The following is a 19,604-nucleotide window of genomic DNA, read 5'->3' on the forward strand; positions in this document are numbered from 1 at the left end:
TCTCCCATACTAATTATTAAGTAAAAGTATGTAAGTGTCATCAGGGAAACATACTTAAAGTATAAAAAGTTAAAGTACTCAATGCAGAAAAATCACTTCTGTCAATCAACTAAGTGTTTAATTGGATAATCATTTCAGCTGTACGGCATTATATTGTTGGGTAGTATTTTATAAACTACATGTGTTTTGTGTGCAGAAATCTTAATTTGTAAATTAACTAGTAACTAAAGCTGTCAGATTAATGTTGTGGAGTAAAAAGTACAATATTTGCCTATGAAATAGAACTAGAAGAATCAAGAGAAAAGACTAGAGTACAATATAAGTACCTCAAAGTTGTAGTACAGTAGTAAATGTACTTAGTTACATTGCACCACTGGCAGGTGGATATCAAGGGAAAGAATGAAGTTTGGAGATGATGCAGAGCTACAGTACATTAAGTTACATTAAGTCTTCAAACGTGAAATACGAGTCCCAAGTTTTTTTGCATGTGATTTTAAAGGGGATTTAACCAATGGATGAGATGACGAAAAGTAATGTTGGTCAAATGCTGTTTTCCAAATAAAAGAACATTTACAGTTTTATTTTCATTGAGCTGGAGAAGGATTTGATGTCTCAGACAGTTACTGAGGTAAGTTAATTTGTTTTTGTAATTAGGCTCTCTAGGGGGAGGTAAATCTGTGTATCAGCTGCATAACACTGAAAATAAATGTTGTGCTTTTGAATAATGTGACTTAGCAGAAGCAAATAAGAGCAACCATCCTCAGATTTGTCTTCCCTCTTCATATTCTATTGTTATTATGTAAACAAGTCACTGATGAATTACAGTGTGTGATACTGCAGGTACAGTAGACTGCGTGTAGCTGGTCTGACAATTATGCGTAGATCCAGTGTGCTGTCTGTTCTCTCCACTCTCCTGGCAGCCTCAGACAAAGGGGTAGTACGGATGAGACTTGATTCTGAGAAACAGAACAACAATCAGCACTGGGAAAATAGCTGCACCTTGCAGAAAACTTGCTGTGTGTTGACTTACTCCTCGAGCATGCAGGCCCTCCACCCTCGGTCCAGTCCTCTTAGTGCTCTCATGTCTTCTTCAGTCAGACTGAAGTCAAACATCTGCACAAACATTGAAACTATTTTTGACCAATGGGTCTTTACAAACAACTATATTGATGCTCATAATTTAAATGTTAGTACTAGACAATAGTGTTTTATAAGTCTTGCAGTACAGTAAAAGGGTAACTTCTGTTGTGGACCTTGTTTTCCTACAGTATGTTTTAATAGGAGGACTTTTATTCAAAGTCGACAGAAACAGAATAAAGCTAACAAAAGCCATCTTGGTTCATCTTTCCACTGTTCCAATAATCATGACTCTAGTTTGGTTGAAATAAACCCTTTATTCACCCATTTACATGTGGAAATATGCTGGCTCTATACACACTAAAAGTAGTGATTATTTACTGTAAATGGAGTCTGGTGGGCATAGGCGGGGCCAGGATGGGATAGGGCTACGCCTAGGACTGCCGTAGCACCCCCTTAGCATCCCCAAGAAATTGCTGTGGTTGATTTATTTATAAATAAACAATTAACGTGTAAATAGTATAATTTATATTTGAAAAATGAATAAATACATTAATGAAACAAACCAATTGTTTTTAGGCTAAAAAACACAGGTGATCGTATTCGGCCAAAGGGTGCAGCTCACATTGAACTTTTGACCTTACTTCCACAGTAACATTTTCACACAGAAGAAGAAGAGCTCAATATTTGGTTAGGATTAGAGAAGTGAGTCTTACGCCAGCAATGGATAGTTTTTTACTCCCTAAACATCAAGGTGTGGAGACTTTATCACAACCTGTAAATGAGACTGAGAGATATGGTGAACTTGTCACCAACCGGGACGAAGAAAAGCGGCCGGAGGAAGATGAGCTGACCACGGCCGTGATTGCTGCTGAGGAGGCTTAACGTCACCCTGCTGTACATGACATCAGACCAGGGGACCGCACAGCCAGGCCACAAGTCACTACAGACATGACTACATTATTTTAACCATATGTGCAAGTGTGAAAACTGTGAGGATAGCCTACAGGCGCGTGTGTTTTTATGTGTGTGGTGTATTTGGCCTGCTGCATTACTCTTCTGAGCCACTGTATGAGAGCTGCAGTAATGATTGTTTGAACCCGGCTGGTTGGCTGGTATTTGAAATATGTTTGGTGGGCTAATCAGAGTTCTATGGTGCTGTTGTATCGGCAACTTTAAATCAATCTCTCTCGTTCGCTTGCTTAGTAAACCGCGGTGGAGGTGGGTGGGCATCTGCGTGAGTGTGTGTAATGTTAGGCTATATTTGTGTCAAGGGAAACTCAACGTTTCAGAGACCCTCACTGAAACGTCCAGCAACCCCAAAGCACCAGCAAAAGAACATCTCTGGCGCCGCCCCTGCTGGTGGGTTTGGCGATGGCGACCTCAAAGCTGTTTCTGGTTAAACTAAAAGGATCTTACTCTTTAACTAAAAGGTCTATACCTGTAGGAATCATTTTCATAATGTTGTCAGACACAAAACAGAACTTTTAGTGGACGTAAATTGACTGTGCACAATGCCCAGTGTGATTACATTGCAGCCTGTATCGTGGCAGTCGGCTGCACTGGTCTTGCTTAATACTGGACCAATTTCAACAATTGTTGTTCCCATCAGTCACTTAGACACAAAAACATGGAAAAATAGACCAGCCCTTCAAAGGGGAAATACACTACTTTGGTGCTTATTGCCTATTTGGTCAACTTAGCCATTATCATCATCTGCGTCCCTAATAAATCACATACTCCATGATAACATTTATGCACATTGCATGTTGTGGTGAATGCTGACACAACACTGGCATTATGCATCATGAGAAGAGGGACATTTTAGTTTTACTTTTTCAGGCACCCTAGGGCTGTAGGGATGGTGAAGTCTGTCAATCCAATGAAAAAAATAATGCATGCACACTGTCTCCAGGCTACAATATGTATACAGTACAATCTTTTTAAGGACAAAATGCTTACCACACCTGAATGGCATGCCATAGCCCTTATATGCATGTGTTTTTTTAATATGTTTTACCTTTGTGTTTTCAAGGATGTGATGAGGCTTATCACTCTTTGGGATGACTGCAATACCCTGCTGCACATGGTACTTCAGCAATACCTAGGAGAATACCACTGTTAAAAACAAAGTAATACACACACACACACTTGCACACATGCAATAGACTCACACTGACCTGTGCAGGGCTGTGTCGGTGCTTCTTGGCTATATCTGCTACGACTGGGTCCTCCAGGAGCTTATGTGGATCAGTGTCTCCTCTGACCCTATCATAGGCAGTATACAAAAGACCAGAGCACAGGATTCATAAATTCACAAGAATCAGTAGGCTTGATGGATATAATACATTTCTATCGCACTCAACACTCCATATTCCACTAGACTGATCCTACTTCAGTCTGCATCAGAAACATCCGGACCCACCCCACCTTTTCTGCATGCTCATATCCTTGTGAGCTGTATATTTGACTAGACTACTTCCAAATCAACTCAAGCTCAGAGAGTGTGGAATTATTAAGAAAATAAAACCTCTGTGTGTCGCCGTTCTCAAACGTCTTTGCTTCAGGAAACATCAACAACCAACTTCGAGCTAGCAAGCTACACGCTGAAAATGTCACGTTTTGAAGAACATTTGGACCGTGCAAAAAGGCAGGCCTGCTTGGTTCTTTTGGGGAATGATTGTAAAGATTTACAAAGAATATGTTTACGGCATTTCCTCTCTAACTGGGACGTTTTGGGACTGATTGGCGGGGAGGGTTCGGGTTGTGAGTCAGTGGAATGTGTGAGTGTTGCTGTGTGCCTTACAGCTCTGGGGGTCTCGCAGGCGAGCCAAAGGGACTGTAGGCAGTCAGGGCGATGTTCTTGGATTTACAGAACTCTATCATATCTGTCTGCACCAGGTAGGGATGTAGCTCGATCTATGGATGACATAACACCAAACAAAAGCTGAACACATATGGATGCTGATGTCCCTACACAACAATGTTATGTTAATGTTAATGTTGATGTAAAAGCATAACCTGTGACTCATTACATGATGATGATTAAATGATGCAATGTGATTACATCACATTATTACATTACATCAACAATTCATCACATAATAACATTACATCATCACTATGGCATGCCGTTTTAACATTTAATCACACTCCTATCTAAAATTACCTTTTAGATATCCATAATAGCATTTCTCCTTGTCAAAATCATATTCTCTATCTAGTCAGAATGGTAATTTAAAAAATCCACAACATTGAAATAGTTTTCAAGATATCTTCAACTTTGATTGTAGTAGTCAAAACTAATTTTAAAGTGGCCGTTTTAACATGTAATACTGTAGCTAGACTGGCTATTTAGCCTATGTCAGATATAACCGTAATTCAATTCCTCCTAGTCAAAAAGAACATTTCAGATATCCACAAGGATATTATCCCTATCCAGAATCAACATTCTAGATATTGTGTCATACACACAGTCCTGTCCAACTTCTATCTGTGGACATGTTGTTATGCTGTATACTGTGGACAACTGGTATTGCTAACAATGGCTAACCTGGCTAGAGCTAATGAAACCAATGAAAAATCTGACTTGTAAATGAAACGCATTCAACTCGGGTGTGACACCAGCATGGAACACACTATTAGGACGACCCAACTATATGTAAATGTTATATAATACCTGATTGACAGCAGGAGGCACCCTGCACAGAGCAAGAAGTCTCTCCAGCTGCAGGATGCTGAAGTTGGACACACCAATACTCTTCACCTTTCCTGATGCTTGCAGGGCCTGCATCCCCTGCACACACAACAACAGACATTGTATAAGATATTGTAGATGTATGTGTAGAGCTGCATATACTGTATATGGCAGCTGTGGAGGTGCCAGTGCACATACAAAGAGAAAGAGTACATGTGTTCTTACCCTCCATACATCCACATAGTCTATGTCACAGGTCAGCATCTTCCCATCCTTCTTTGGGAAAAGTTCATCACCCATTTTCTAGGAAGAAATGTTAAGGTAGCAGTCAAACAAATGCTTCATGGCAAAGATATGGCATGTGTCCTTTTCACAACATTTATAATTACTTCCCTCTTTTTTCTCTCTCTTTTTTGGGACCTGTCACATTTTCTGTTTCATTTTTTTGCATGTTTTTGTTTATGTAAAGCCCTTTAAATTCCCTTTATGTCTGGAATGTGCTATAATTACATATTTAGGATAATAAACACATTTAACACACAACATTTAGAAAAACAGTCAGAAATAACTCAAAACCTGCATTCAGTGATATTTTGGATATTGGTAATGAATAAAATTATATGTAACTAGAACAGGATTGTCATAGTGACAAAGCAGTGAGAATGAACTGTTTTAGCCGACCATAGGCCATTATTGTGGTTCTCTGGCCTGCACATAAAGTCTATGGTTGACTTTCCCTGCTCTCAGTAATCCCCCATATAAAAGCATTTTATCCCCATTTAAAGCAAAAGCAGGCTGCTGTTTTCAGATGAGTTTTGATAAGTCCACTGTACACTACCTGCCCAGCACCAAACAGCATACACAGCTAGTGACTAGTGGTTAAATAAAGTCAAACCTCAAGCAGACACAGATATTTTTATTTACATTTTAATACTTGTGTATTTTATGGAGTTGGTGGAGACCAAAACAGAGTTTAAATTGAAGTTACATTTTGTTAGGCGGTTAGAAACACAACCCCATTAGGATGGTTGTGTATAACACTGTGACAAGCCATTAGTGTCTTGGAGCAATTCTCTGGGTTTGATTTGGAGGGTTTCAGCTCCCTGATGGTCAAGAATCACGTAGTCTGGATTAAGAGAAGTACATTTCCAAGATAAAGCCTGACGTGCAGGATGTCCGCTCTCTATGCATTGCCGTTCTTTTTGCTACGGGACATGCCATGGACATGGTAAACACAGTGATACACTGGTGAGAGCAAATTACGTTAAACTGTTACAGTCTATGGTTAAACCGTGTATCCAGCTAATTTAAACAGCTCACGTTACTGTACTATGAACAGTAACGTGAGCTTCAGTAACTTCATTTAATATTGTGTGTGGCGTTTTCTTTTGTGGGGTGCAAATGTTCCACCAAAACAAGTTCCTTCCCCAGACTATTTTACAGACTTAGCGCCAACTGAGACGATTGAGTGATTGATTTAAAAAAAATGAAAACAACCCAGAGCGATTTTTTTTTCTCCTATCCAAGAGTGTGTAGCGAGACCTAACTCTTCAGCACTGTGCAGATAGGTCTGGCAATGTGTGATTTAAATTCTGTCAAAAATATTTAAAAAGTTACACTCAACCTTTAGGCCAACAGGGAAATGCACAAGGTAAAGATCCAGATAGTCCAGCTGGAGATCCTTCAGAGACTTATTCAGGCACACAGGGATGTCCTCTGGGGCATGATGGGTACACCACAACTTTAAAAAAGGACATGAGTGTTAACAGAAAGGTAAACAATATGCTGCATAGGGCAGCAACATACAAAAGCATATAAAGAGGTAAGAAATCTAAGCACACATTAATGCATAACATCATCTACAACACAATACTTTTTCCTTTAAGTAACTCAAAAGCTTTTTTGAGTTAATCAGAAAACCTATTTTATGTGTAAGATTCAGTCACTTTTAAGTGTGACAGGAGTTTTTTCCTACTCTGCCATAGACAAATGCATCAGTTGTGAAAATAAAAACAATGTATTCCCCTTCTCATGTTGCACCCTGGCTTGCTGTAACGTCTGTTCTCCTCAGCACCCACCTTACTGACGATGAACATGTCCTGGCGCCTGATGATGCCCTGCTTTGTCTTTGAGCACAGAGCCTTGCCAATATCAACCTCATTGTTGTAGCTGTAAGCGGTGTCTATATGGCGGTAGCCAGCTGCAATGGCAGCCTCCACTGCACCCTGGACTGAGGTGGGGGGAAGATTTGAGGGCTGCAAGAAGTAAAACATTTTTAAAATGAGCTTTACTCTCTTACACCTCCAGCACTACAGTATCTACCCGCTATATAAAACACGTGACATGCTTTTCTAAATTATTCGCACATCCAAAAATTCTTCTGTGCAGGTGCATTGGAAAATATTATCAACTTGGAACAAAGAAAGAGGAAGGGGACAGACATCCGGACGAAAAAAGGACATGTGGCGGAATTTCTGGCAGCACCAGTCTTTATGCTAAGCTAATTGACTAATTGTTCAAGCTCCATAGTTAATTCACAGTAGTCTTGCATTGCCAGACCTTCCTCCACAGCGCTGAGACAGAGGGTCTGGCTAGTCCACACAGCATTCTGGGATGGGAGAATTACTACTGTTTAGGTGGAATATGTGTACGTTCAAAAGTAGTTTTAGTTGTGCAACAGAAAACTCCGATTGGACAGATAGTCTAGCTAGCTGTCTGGACCGCTCTACCACCTGAGCCACAGCCACAGATAGAGTGGTATGAGCCTCTTTTTCCATATGCAAGTTAGTTTGTATGTATATATTTGTTTCTGTATTCATTGTTTATTTCATATACATGTTTAATATGTTTGTTTGTTTGTTCATGTATGCACCATTCACCAAGGCAAATTCCACATAAGTGTAACTTTTTGTGGCAATAAATCCTTTTCTGATTTTGATCTTCTCTAACTCTTGGCAAGAAAGCTAAATAAGCTTCCATGTACAGCCTGAGAGGAAGTCCTGTGCCATTTGCCCTGGGGGAGGACGAATAATCTGCCTATCAGAAGCCAGTATTTTCACTTGCCTCTCTACTTCATTCAGTAAATACTCTTTTATCTAAAATGCATGTATTCACAACGCATAATTAAGAACATTACTCTCAAACTGTATGCAAGAAAACAAATTGCTAACAATTGGATTGTTTACTGTAAAATAATAGGAAATGAGTGTTTAGGCTACCTTCCAAGTCCCGAGACCCAAAACTGGCATTTGTGTGCCATCATTCAGCTCTATGGTCCTGGCCACCTGTGTGTCCTCCATGGAGTACATTGAACCACGGCAGGAGAAAAGCAGCAAAATGAAAACTCAGCATGCACTTGCTGCACACACTTGGACACTGTCAGAGCTTTCCTCTTCCTCTTTTTTTCCCCTCAAACAGCAACTGCTGAGTCAACGTCCTTCCTTTATCTATGCTGATTTTACTTCTCTATCTGACGTGTTTCTTTCCTTCGCTCTCTGTGTTTTTTCTTCCCCAATTTCTTTCTCTCTCCTATTCCTGCCTTATCAGCCCAGTAGTTAATCATTGGACAACACACAGCTTCACCACCATGAAGTATTAATGTGTATAAGGAGGACGCATGTTGCAAAGGTCACTATTCTCATACGGGTAGCAGTGTGCACACACACATAAACACACCAAAAGGCAGGGTCACATTGTAAGAAGAAATCTGCTGTAATATTTCCAGTTCAACATTAGATGGTGATATTGTATCACTGTTCTGTGCACCGACCATACAAAGGCTGTAGATTTCTAAGTTTTATCATATTATATCCAATGATAAAAAGTCTCACAATCTTTAAATATAATACATCATAGATATAGATAAATAGATAATTACAAAAACTAAAATTTCTCTGCAAACATGCATTCCATTTTCTACCCCATGGCAATATTCAAGACTGGATTATCAATGGGCAAACAAGGCAGCTGGCCTCGGGCCCTAAAAGCCTGCAAGAGGGCTTACTTTATTCATTGTCCTAACTTTCTGTCCAGATTTACATAGTGTTTCTACCTAAGTAAATCTATGTTTAACCAAATACCTTGGAGCCCAAACTGTTAATGCGATCCTGGAAAATGTTGTTAGTTTTTCAGGGTATGCTAGCATTACTTTTAAAGTACTATGCAGTGAAGTAAGAACAGTCTGCTCTGTCCCTTTCTGAAGAGAGCGCCAGTGTTGTGTGACCAGTCTAGTTTTATTGGTTATTGTTGATTCAAAGATAGAGTGTGGTATGTTGCACAGATTGTAAATCCATGTGAAGCTAATTTCTGAGGAATGATTTAGGGCTTTTCAATTTTTTTAGGTTCAAAGGAACATTCAGGCTCGTAACGTTTTCTTGTAGATGTCTTATTTTGTGTTGGGGGTTCTCTTGATAATTCTGATCAAAATCCATGCTATTGTTCACAGTCTTCTATTGGTTTATGTGTTGTTTGTGCAAAATGCTTAGTTCTGAAAGCTATGTCAATATGTTTTTATTTAGGTAACTATTAACAGAACTACTGAATACAATTTAGTGTCTGAAAAATATATTTTGTGTCTGAAAAAGAAGAAAAAAATATATATATATACATATGTATATATGATTTAATATGACACATAATTAACATACAAACAAAGCAAACATGCCAAAGGAGTCTATCACGGCGTTGAAAGTTGTTTTCTAGCACAAGCAAAGTATACAGAAGATTATCAATAATAACATTTATAAAAATGCATATTCAAATATATATTCAATTCAGAAAAGAAGCCAGCTGGTGTGTGACAGTATGGAGACAGATCACATTTAGGAACTGCCACCACTGGAGGGGAAAACCACGCCCCGCTCTCCACTGACTTGTATTGCGTGACGTTGCCTTCTCGTCAATTCTGCGTTATTACGGATCCCACGTAACTTCTAGGCAAGTCCCGCCCTACGAAGCAGCTTGATTGGTTGGGGTTAGGCATTGACCCTGAGTGGTTAAGGTTAGGATAGCCGATTGGTCAGGGGATAGGACCTGAACAAATAGGGTTACGTTACCTTGAATAAGCATGGACGCCTGGCCAATAGTAGCGTGAGAATGCTATTGAAGGGCGGGTCTTGCCTAGAAGTTGCGTGGGTTACATAATAATGCGGCTTTCAGAGTATGACGTGAAGCACTTTGTCCCTATGCACAGTCTACAATCCTGCAGTTTATATCAAAGAGTACATTTCATAGATATACAAAGCATTACACAAAAACAAGTAATATAAGTTGCCTGTATAAAATATAAATATTAGGTCAGCTCATTTCATATGGTTTACATCAAAACATTACACCATCAATGGACCATCAGTTATGTATCTTCCAAGCTTTTTGTTGCCACAGTGATGACATTATTACCACAGTTTTGACATCAGATTTCTACAGCTCTAATTTCCTAACATGGTGGAATAACATTTAAAGCTGATTCCAGCTCAGTCCACAGTATGTGACTAGCATCCTCTGGGCTTTGGGCTCCACGAGGCCCATGGGGTCAGACTGGTCCAGCTCCGCCACATCACTGGTCCAGATAATTGCTGTCGTGGCTGCCGGAACAATAGTGGTGCTGGCAAAACTCCTTGATCCGACCACAAGCCTCCACCATCATCTCCTCTGGCACGGTCACCACAATGCGAAAGAAGTTAGGATACTCAAACGCCTGGGAGAGGGGCAGAACAAGGATACTCTCAGGCATTAAAGGGGTCACACATGTTTTTACATTGTATTCTAAATGTAAGTGTGTAGAAAGATGTTGGGACAAATGGATAAATGACAGAAAAAGGTGTCTTACTGAGGCAGGCAGACAGAAGACCGACTGCTCGGTCACCAGCCGTTCAGTAAAATCCACATCGCTCTTAAAATCTGGAAAGCGATCCATGTCAATCCCCACCTAGACACACACACACACACACACACACACATTCCCTCTTATAAGAATCTCAAATTAATATCCAAATCTCCTTTAATATAATATAATACTGTAGAATGATGATTCACGTGCATGGATAGGTTAGATTACAATGAATGAATGTGAAATATTTACAATATAACATGTTACACTGTCCATTAGGTTTGGCTCATCTGGTGTATTTTAATGTTTTTTCTTGTAAAACAACTGTAGCATCATATTATTTTATAACACCTGCATCAGCTACATAAAAAGGTCAAAATTAAATATCATCGACTAACTCAAAATGACATACTACTTGAATTCAATTGATTTTTGTCCACTTATCTATTCATATGGCAATCAATTTTGAGATGCTGTAATGTAACAGCTGGTAATTCACATAGGCGTTTTTATATCTCATGTGGGATATATACATTTCAGGCAACCATCCACAAATACAGTATACATAGTTAAAATAAACCACACATGCTTTTAGTACTGACCATGAGGTACATGGCTCCTGAAGGCATGATAGGGTTCAGGCCAGGGACGGTGCACAGCTCATTGAAACAAATCTCAGAGTTGGTCTGAGGAAGAAAAGGATAAATCATCCAATCGGTCTCATATGATACATATTATATTGTAAGTCATGAATTATATATAAACAAAACAAGTTTAAAAAAAAAAAGTACTAACATAGTAGAAGAGGACTGAAGACACAAAATAGTTTGGTCACATAATTTAAAGGGATTATGAGTAATATTTTCCAGAACAGGGCCTCAAAATACATGTATTAGTTTTTATATTCATATTGTGCTTCTAATCTAACATTTAATGCACAATGTACACATGTGCATATTTTAATATGTGAAAATATGTCATACAAATTTGAATGTGATGAAAAAAAATACCATATTATGCATGGCAACATGGAGAAGGTCTGGCAATGTGAGACTCTTAGTCTCGCATTGCCAGACCTTCCTCCACAGTGCTGCAGATGAGGGTCTGGCTAGTCCACACAGCAATCCAGGATGGGAAAGAAACGTGCTCTGGTTTATTGGCATTTCTTTAAACCACTCACAATCGTCTTGGGCGGTGCTAAGCTCCGCACGGACCCCCGGTGCCTCTGCTAAATAGTCTGTACGTTCAAAAGTAGTTTTAGTCGTGCAACAGAAAACTCAGATTGGACAGATAGCAGCAACAGACATCCGGCCAAAAAGAAGGACATACGACGGAGCAATCCCGGAAGTAGAAGGTCGTGGATATAGACTAGCCGACTATTAAGACAACTATTTGAAGTGCAAGTCCCAGTAAAATACAGAGATGGTAAGAAGATCTTAATCATTATCCCCCTGTTTACCTTCAGGAAGTTAATGGTGTCGCTGTAGAAGCTTTGAGGTGTGTTGTTGAGGATGCTTTCCAGGGCACCCTGGATGATACTGCAGGCTCCCAGAATACGTTGACTCAGTTTCACCAGACCCTGTCGAATCTGCAGAGGAGACATAATGCATGTGTCAATAAGGTAAATGTAACAGTGATCTATTGGAGTCTTCCTTTTCTCTTTCTGTTAAAAGAAGAATGCACAAAAAGCTTACATACCTTGGATCCAAATATATCATTCCTGTCATGGATGAGGATCCATCCCATTCTCCAACCCGGGACCAGCCAGCGCTTAGCCAAGCCGCCGCAAGAAAGGATGGGAACATCACTGCTGAGAGATGCCATGGAAGGACAACTGCAACCTGGGAAAACCTGAGAACAGGAGTAGGAACTAAATGAAATATGTTCAGATGGCAAAATGTGTGCGATCACGGAAGGCTTGTATCATGTGGACGCACCGACAATTTTGTTGTCATTACTTAGAATTCCTCATGGGGGCGACAGAAACTACACACTATAGCTTTAAAAAGTCGATAAAACCGCCCAGACCTAACCAACGCTCACTGTATTATTCCTGTTATGAAGTATATCTGGCTCTTAAGCAGCTAAATATGCCGCCACTATGTTTACCTAGTCGCAAACTTTGTTTGTGAGCTGTTTGGCACGACTCATTCCCTGCTTCCGCTGGGAATGAGGTTGTTGAGCAGGTTAAACAATACACCAATACACGGAACTAAAGGATGCTAAAACGCTGCATAGTGTACAACTGAGGGGAACTACAGAGTGAGGCTGTGATTTGTCCCAACTACTGACCCTTTCCAAACAACACATCATTGTCATACTGTACATAGTCATTTGTCTCATTGCTGTTATAAAGCTATTAGAAAGTACAGCTTAAATGCTACAAATGACCTAACCTATTACTATAAGGTAGCAATCTTTTAAATCATATGACACAAAGAGCATGCCTCAAACTTTTTCAGTACCTCAGCTTCTAAAACAAGCATTATAGACCAAATGGCTGTATTTCTTTTATAAATAACCCCATCAACCATTTTTATTTTATTGATCATATAATATTTATTCTGGAGATGAGGGAGAAACCAAAGGAAGAGAGAGAGAAAGAGAGAGAGAGAGAGAGAGAGAGAGAGAGAGAGAAGCTAAGGGTGATGGTGATGGTCTGTAACCAGAGTCTGCAACGCTTCCAGCTTCAAGCTGGTTCTCATTAAACCCAGTATCAGTATCTTTGAAGCGGGGAACTGCCCCGCGTCCTATTGGCCAGACTGCTCTGGATGACATAACAGCAATGTCAATTTGAAACATGCCTGCATAGCAAGCAGTTTTTGGCGTGTGCTTGTCTGAGCTTACTCAGACAGACCTCCCCCTCTGAAATAAAGTATGACTTAAGTACACATAGAATTATATAACACATTATGATCAGTACGGAGAGGTTCACATGGAGCAATTACTAACTATATCAGCACTAGCCGTAGATATGCACAAATTAAAAGTGTGAAAAAGGAAACATTTTATTCTGCAAGATTATAACAATAATGCTTGACTTAAGGAGGACAGGGACAGGGGGATAATGCCCCTCTGACTGAGCCTTGCTTGGGTGATGCAGTTCACAGTCACCCTGGCCCCTTACCTTCCAAACCCTCACATCATAAAGAAATAGGGGCGTGTGGTCTCCACCCACCAAACACCCCCATTCCGCCCCTATTCCTGCTGCACCACAACCCAACACATATGCAATAATTGCAAACACATGCTGCCAAAAAGTGCAGAGTCATTCTGGTCTGCTTGCTTTTTAAAGTAACATTGTCAGATGGTGGGGGTTTTGTAAATGCACCCGAGAACCCTGACTCTAAACGTTTCCACAGAGGCAAGCCTTCCCTTTTGTGTAGCTGTGAAATAAAGTTTTGTTCATACAGTATGTATATGGCTGTGAGTGGATGGGACTCCTAGGTAATGCTGGTGTAGTTATATCCTCGTTAATTTCTAGTATTCTGCTGTACTCTCTTCAACTACTTCTGTTATCTGCACCCATCAACTACAAGATTCTCCCTGCACTTTACAGAGATGATTGAGACATAGACCCTCATTTTTCTCTCTCCATAATACAGTAAATGATGAATTAACCTCATACTCTGTTGAATGGACAGACCAAACCTCTATTTGTCCATTTTCATATCACGCTACTAACAATTTCTTCAAAAGTATCACCACGATTAATACTATATGCTATTTAACACTGACTTTTAAAAGAACATACTGTAGCTGTATAAAGACCAAAAACTGAAAGGTGTGTGTGTGTGTGTGTGTGTGTGTGTGTGTGTGTGTGTGTGTGTGTGTGTGTGTAGTGTGTGTGATAGAGTGAGTGAGAGAGTGATGGAGATTATCTTCAGAGGGAGTAGTGACTCTAGAGTCCTAGTGAGAGAATCAAAGTGTCCCCTTGTTCTTTCTGACCACGGTGGGAGATCTGCAGCAGGAGAAGTTAACCCTCTCCTTGATCTCATGGTGTTTATGGAGAAGAAGAACCAGGAAATGAGTCGGGGGAAACGCAACGCTACCAAGCCACGGCCGAGCAACGTGTGTCGCTGCAACGCGTAGTTTCATTTTTCGAGAGGTGTGTGTCAGGCTACGGCGTAGGGTCCGGCGTAGGTCCTTGTCTCCATGTACCTGCGTACGTAGCCACAGCGTAGATTTTAAGCAGAAGCATAAATCACGCTTTAGTCTAAAACACTATCACCCTGGCCCACGCCCACTACTTACCCCTGCTGACCTCCATGCACCCTGCTCATCCAGTGTACCCATCTTACTGGTTGCTGCTTCCAGGCCTCATTCACAGCACATGCCCACTAATCCCCCCTGTTCTGATGAAGGGTCGTCCACCCATGGTCCAGATCCAGGGCAAATACCCCCAAATAAAACACAACTTCTGCTGTCACTAGGATTGGGCATCGAGAACCGGTCCCAACTTTTTTTTTATTGGAATAGTTTGGAAAAATTTGGTCAAATCCGATCATTGGGATCCAAATTTAACACGTGCAAGTTTTGGTTTCGGTAGCAGCCACTTTACTTCCAGGCGCTTGTTGTGTTGCAGCCATGGAACACTCTAGTGTGGATTTTCTTACATTGAAAAAGACGGTAAAACTGTAAATCACCATTGAATCAAAATTTAAAAAATGCCCCCCTATCTGTGAAATACGCATGTAACTTGTTTCAACTCCACCCCCCAAAGTATTGGAATCGAGAATCAATAAGAACTGTAAGCGAAAGGAAGAAATGCAATTGGAATCAGAATTGTTCAAATTCAAACGATGCTCAACCTCTGCTGTCACTGTAGCCGAAACAGTGCCTCGCTGGCGTTACAAAGGGTCAAGCCCTGTGGTAGTACTCACCATATTGCTGTAGATTTCATCAGCCAGAATGGGAACGCAGTGTCTGGAGGCCACTGGGGAAAACAAGCAAAATTTGATTGTTTCACTAAGACACAAATGCTGTGTTTATGTGATAATCCATATGTTCGCCACTGTCTTCAAAGCTTTTGAGGTATTTTAACTATTTTTCTAAAGATAAGATAAGATATGCCTTTATTGTCACCTTTAGGAGAAATTTGTCTTGGGCAGTTCCAGAAAACAAAAATGGTGACACATCGCACATAAACATGCCAAGTTGGCAGAACTGCAGCTAACCTTTGAGGATTTTCTGTAGGTGTTCCTCGCTGAACACAGAGCCACACGGGTTGGATGGATTGGTAACAATCAGACAGGATGTCCTCTCGTCAATCAGGCTCTCCAAGTGTTTCAGGTCAACCTCCCATGACTTCTCTGGCTGCAAATCAAAGATGCTTGTCTGGGTGAGGGCAGACACTTTATTCATTGTGTATGATAATAATACCCATGTCTTGAAGATGTTTAGGGATAGTTACTATTGCAAACATGAGAAAGCAACTTGTAAAATTGAGAAGCGACTGGCAACACGGCAGCTTCCACGGAAGAGATGAGCGTAGCTATCGCGCAAGTTTTATCCGAATTAGAACGTATTCCTTCATTGAAAGAAGAGCAAAAAACAGCACTGGAGGCTTTTCTCGGAGGAAAAGATGTTTGTGCTCTTCTCCTGAATGGTTTCGGCAAGAGTTTGATCTGATTGGTTGATTTGGCCCGTCTATCACAAACTATAGGTGGTGATAGACAGATGGTTTATCCAATCAGCTAACCAGCATTTTCACCCCTTCCCAAAAGTTCTCCAACGGAAAGTTCCCACATGGATGTGCCGAGCAAATGCGAAGCAATCCATCTGGTGGAGTCAGGTTAAGATCTTTCTCCACAGCGCTGCAAAGGAAAGTCTGTGGAGTCCACACAGCATTCTCGGATGGAAGAAAAATGTGCTTGGGTTTATTGGCATTTTTTTAAACCAATCACAATCGTCAATGGTCTTAGCACCACACAGAGCGACGGTGCCTCTGCTAAATAGTCTCAGGAAGGAACTTGTTTTGGTGGAACATGTGAACATTCAAAAGTAGTTTTAGTCGTGCAACAGAAAACTCTAATTGGACAGATAGTCTAGCTAGCTGTCTGGATTTACCCTGCAGAGATCTGAGGAGCAGTTAACCATAGTCCTCACAAATCCACCGGAGGTTAGAACACCAACACAGAGACAGAGGAAGGGGACGGACATCTGGCTGAAATGAAACATCTGGTGGAATTTCTCGGAGCTTTCTTTGGACATGTATACAGCGCATTGGGAATATGGGTCTCAGTTAGGGTGCAACAGTTTTCGTCCTCTTGCCTGTTTATGGCTTCGGGTCAGCTCTGTGCATTGCTATGGTTGTTGTACACAAACCAACCATAGCCAAAAGTTTGCAAGGCTGCGGTAGAGATGCATGGCCAAAGGAAAATCCCAGATCTCTGGTCAAAACGGGAAACACACCTATTTTAAACATTATGAAAGACTTGGATATCAACAGGTTTTTAAATATGCACAAACATATTTCCAGTATATGGACAAAAACAGCAATATTGTGTGTATGTAAACATAGTCAGTGAGGCTAAGTGAATAGACACAAAAGAATAAACAGTATAATGGGAGTTGGGATGGTACGTGCTCCTATTTACCAGCAGGTTGTAGAGTTTGACCTCGATGCCCATGGAGACAGCCAGAGTCTTATATAAAGAGAAGCCTGGGCATGGGACCAGGATGTTGTCCCCTGGGTTACATAGGACACTGATAGCCAGGTCAATGGCCTGACTGCAGCCACTGGTCAAAATGACATCCTGGAATAGAGAGGGTGGTGATCTTTACTTTGAAAAGCATAGACACCAAAACCACTTATCCATGCAAACAACAACACTCAACAGTTTCTAGTCTTTGATGAGAATAAAGTCACTGTAACAAGTAGATTAACTCCAATACATGCACTCTTGCAAAATATTGTGTTTATTACATAATGCCGCTGGAAGTAATTTTCATTCACTAACAATCCCATTAGGTTAGGGGTGTCAAACTCAATTTATTAAAGGGCCACAGTGGAAAATGAGAATCACATCAAGGGCCATGACATGTAGAGTTTATTGTTTTTATCTCATCAAAAAAGGAAATTATCTTTGACTGTATTATTGCATGTCCTATATAGTCTTCTCACCTACAGTTTGGTCGGCAAACATGTCAAAGGAAATGCCAAAAAAAGCATCAAAAACGTTGAATGAAGCAACAGAAATACCGTAAAAAGTATCAAAAACATCGTAAAAAGCGTCAAAAATGTTGAAAAAAGCGGCAACAATTTTGCAAACAGTGACAAAAACTAGGCGGGCCAAAATTTATTGTGAACTTAAATATGTATGGGGGCCAGATCAAAATTTGCAAGGGGCCAGATTTTGCCCACTGGCCTTAAGTTTGACACGTGTACTTTAGGTTGTCATAGTATATTGTAATTCAGGTTCCAAGGTAGCACTGCAGAGGAATGAGGATGAAAAGGCATGTATAAAAAAGTATGTTAGCAAAAGTATGAGGTGTTTAAGAAGTAAGCACCTCTGCCTCTAGGGGAGCCTCAGGGCAGGTGTAAAAGTTGGCCACTGCCTGTCGGCTCTTCAGATAACCTGTGGTTGGACACAGAGAAAATATACAGTACATATACATTCTATATACAGTATATATAAAATCAAATTTGTTAATTGCCACTACATGTCCTTGTTCGGAGCAGGACATCACTGACTGCTGAGGTTGGTAAACATTAGCACATAGTATGTTATTTACTGAGATCAGATAATTTCTGGTTCCTTTGTGCAAACCTAAAGATGTTTGCTTTAGATGTAGTGAGTTTACTGGTTAATGTGACTTACCAACGGAAGGAGCATAGCCGTTGTATTTCTGGCAGTCTATGGCGTCTTTCATGGCCTGCAGCACAGCAAAGTCTGTAGGCATGTTTCCAAACACAGTGGGGTCCCCTGGAGAACAGATGTGATAGTCAGCAATCAGTCCACAGGGACAGAACACAAGGATTAGGCATTTAACAAAGTATCCCTCTACACATGGAAAAAAGTCATGTAAGAAACCACATATCTCTAAAAGATAAAAGGCTAGTGGAGTTGTTGTCAAACTAAAATAAATAAGACAGTGAACGCAGTACACAGACAACATGCCATTGCATTTCATATCATATAGGTAAGTTATTGGTCTGGTTTATTTCCAATCTTTTTAGAAACAAATCAGAAATGTAAGGAGGTAGCCTTTATTGATTATAATCACACAATATTAGATTGTCCTAAAGAGTGTTTATCTGCTGACTGATTTATTGCTCACCTATGGAAAGTGCAATCATGGGTTTATCCGGGTTCGGAGTGAGCTTCATTCCATCCACAATGGCTCTGATGGGATTGAGCGTCTTGTTGGCCATCTCCGAGGGCTTCACCTCCCATCTCTGCCTGCGGCTCTTGGTTTTGGCCAGATACAAACTGCCATTCACACTGACGTGGTGGATGCTGTTCCCATGTACTACTGCCTTCCCGTTGACTCCGAGCCCATTCATGCTTTTGCCATTGACAGTTTGTTTCCCGTGGACTCCATTCCCATTCATCTGAACCAGGGTGCACTTGTTACCCAGCCTGGAACTGATGAAAGTGATGGACATGAGTGTTGGAGCAGAAGAATACATTTACTCAAACTTAAGGGTACAGATAACCCCAGCCCAAAGGGGGGGGGGCATACAAAGGTCTAATATGGTGCAATAAGCGTGGGTTGGGTTGTGTCTCTCTGTCCATAATTCCTGACGGCTATCTTCCTAATATCTCCTAAAAACACATTCTGCACCTGAAACCGCTTGAAACTGAGAGCTATCTGTGCGGGACAGACCAGGCCACATCGGACCTGAGCGGCGCTTGTGCTCCGCGGACCTATTGCCTTTCATTTCGGCGCCCTTATTAACAGGTTAATACCCATGGATGTAGCCTATCATATTAATAACACAGTGGGAGCGTCTCAAAAGCGGAGCGCGTCTTGCCTGCCCGACCTGCAGATTTTAGA

The 19,604-nt window shown here is 40.8% G+C and overlaps 2 protein-coding genes across 2 annotated transcripts; both read right to left on the reverse strand.

The window, feature by feature from the left end:
- Positions 1 to 199: 199 nt before the first annotated feature.
- zgc:56622 (aldose reductase) lies at positions 200 to 8,314 on the reverse strand. The gene is made up of 10 exons (XM_028585692.1): positions 7,993 to 8,314; positions 6,853 to 7,029; positions 6,399 to 6,515; positions 5,000 to 5,077; positions 4,757 to 4,873; positions 3,884 to 3,996; positions 3,258 to 3,345; positions 3,098 to 3,181; positions 1,031 to 1,113; positions 200 to 956 (listed from the first exon to the last, which is right to left on the reverse strand). Exons 1-10 carry the CDS (start codon positions 8,080 to 8,082, stop codon positions 923 to 925), a joined length of 981 nt encoding a protein of 326 aa, XP_028441493.1. The 5' UTR covers positions 8,083 to 8,314; the 3' UTR covers positions 200 to 922.
- Positions 8,315 to 10,328: 2,014 nt separating this feature from the next.
- On the reverse strand, positions 10,329 to 19,212 carry tat (tyrosine aminotransferase). Its single transcript, XM_028584336.1, has 11 exons — positions 18,885 to 19,212; positions 18,425 to 18,529; positions 18,114 to 18,181; positions 17,201 to 17,359; positions 15,779 to 15,917; positions 15,485 to 15,537; positions 12,300 to 12,452; positions 12,061 to 12,189; positions 11,204 to 11,287; positions 10,602 to 10,700; positions 10,329 to 10,469 (listed from the first exon to the last, which is right to left on the reverse strand). Exons 1-11 carry the CDS (start codon positions 19,210 to 19,212, stop codon positions 10,329 to 10,331), a joined length of 1,458 nt encoding a protein of 485 aa, XP_028440137.1.
- Between the last annotated feature and the right edge of the window lie 392 nt (positions 19,213 to 19,604).

Source organism: Perca flavescens, chromosome 8, assembly GCF_004354835.1.
Source record: "Perca flavescens isolate YP-PL-M2 chromosome 8, PFLA_1.0, whole genome shotgun sequence".
NCBI classification, from domain to species: Eukaryota; Metazoa; Chordata; class Actinopteri; order Perciformes; family Percidae; genus Perca; species Perca flavescens.

Coding starts and splice junctions, on each gene's coding strand:
- zgc:56622 (XM_028585692.1), bottom strand. CDS start 8,082: ATGTACTCCATGGAGGACACACAGGTGGCCAGGACCATAGAGCTGAAT. Junction 6,516..6,852: donor ACATGTTCATCGTCAGTAAG/GTGGGTGCTGAG, acceptor CCTTTTTTAAAG/TTGTGGTGTACCCATCATGC. Junction 957..1,030: donor AGGGCCTGCATGCTCGAGGA/GTAAGTCAACAC, acceptor TCTGTTTCTCAG/AATCAAGTCTCATCCGTACT.
- tat (XM_028584336.1), bottom strand. CDS start 19,212: ATGTCCATCACTTTCATCAGTTCCAGGCTGGGTAACAAGTGCACCCTG. Junction 18,182..18,424: donor CGGCTATGCTCCTTCCGTTG/GTAAGTCACATT, acceptor GTCCAACCACAG/GTTATCTGAAGAGCCGACAG. Junction 12,190..12,299: donor ATGATATATTTGGATCCAAG/GTATGTAAGCTT, acceptor TCTCCTCTGCAG/ATTCGACAGGGTCTGGTGAA.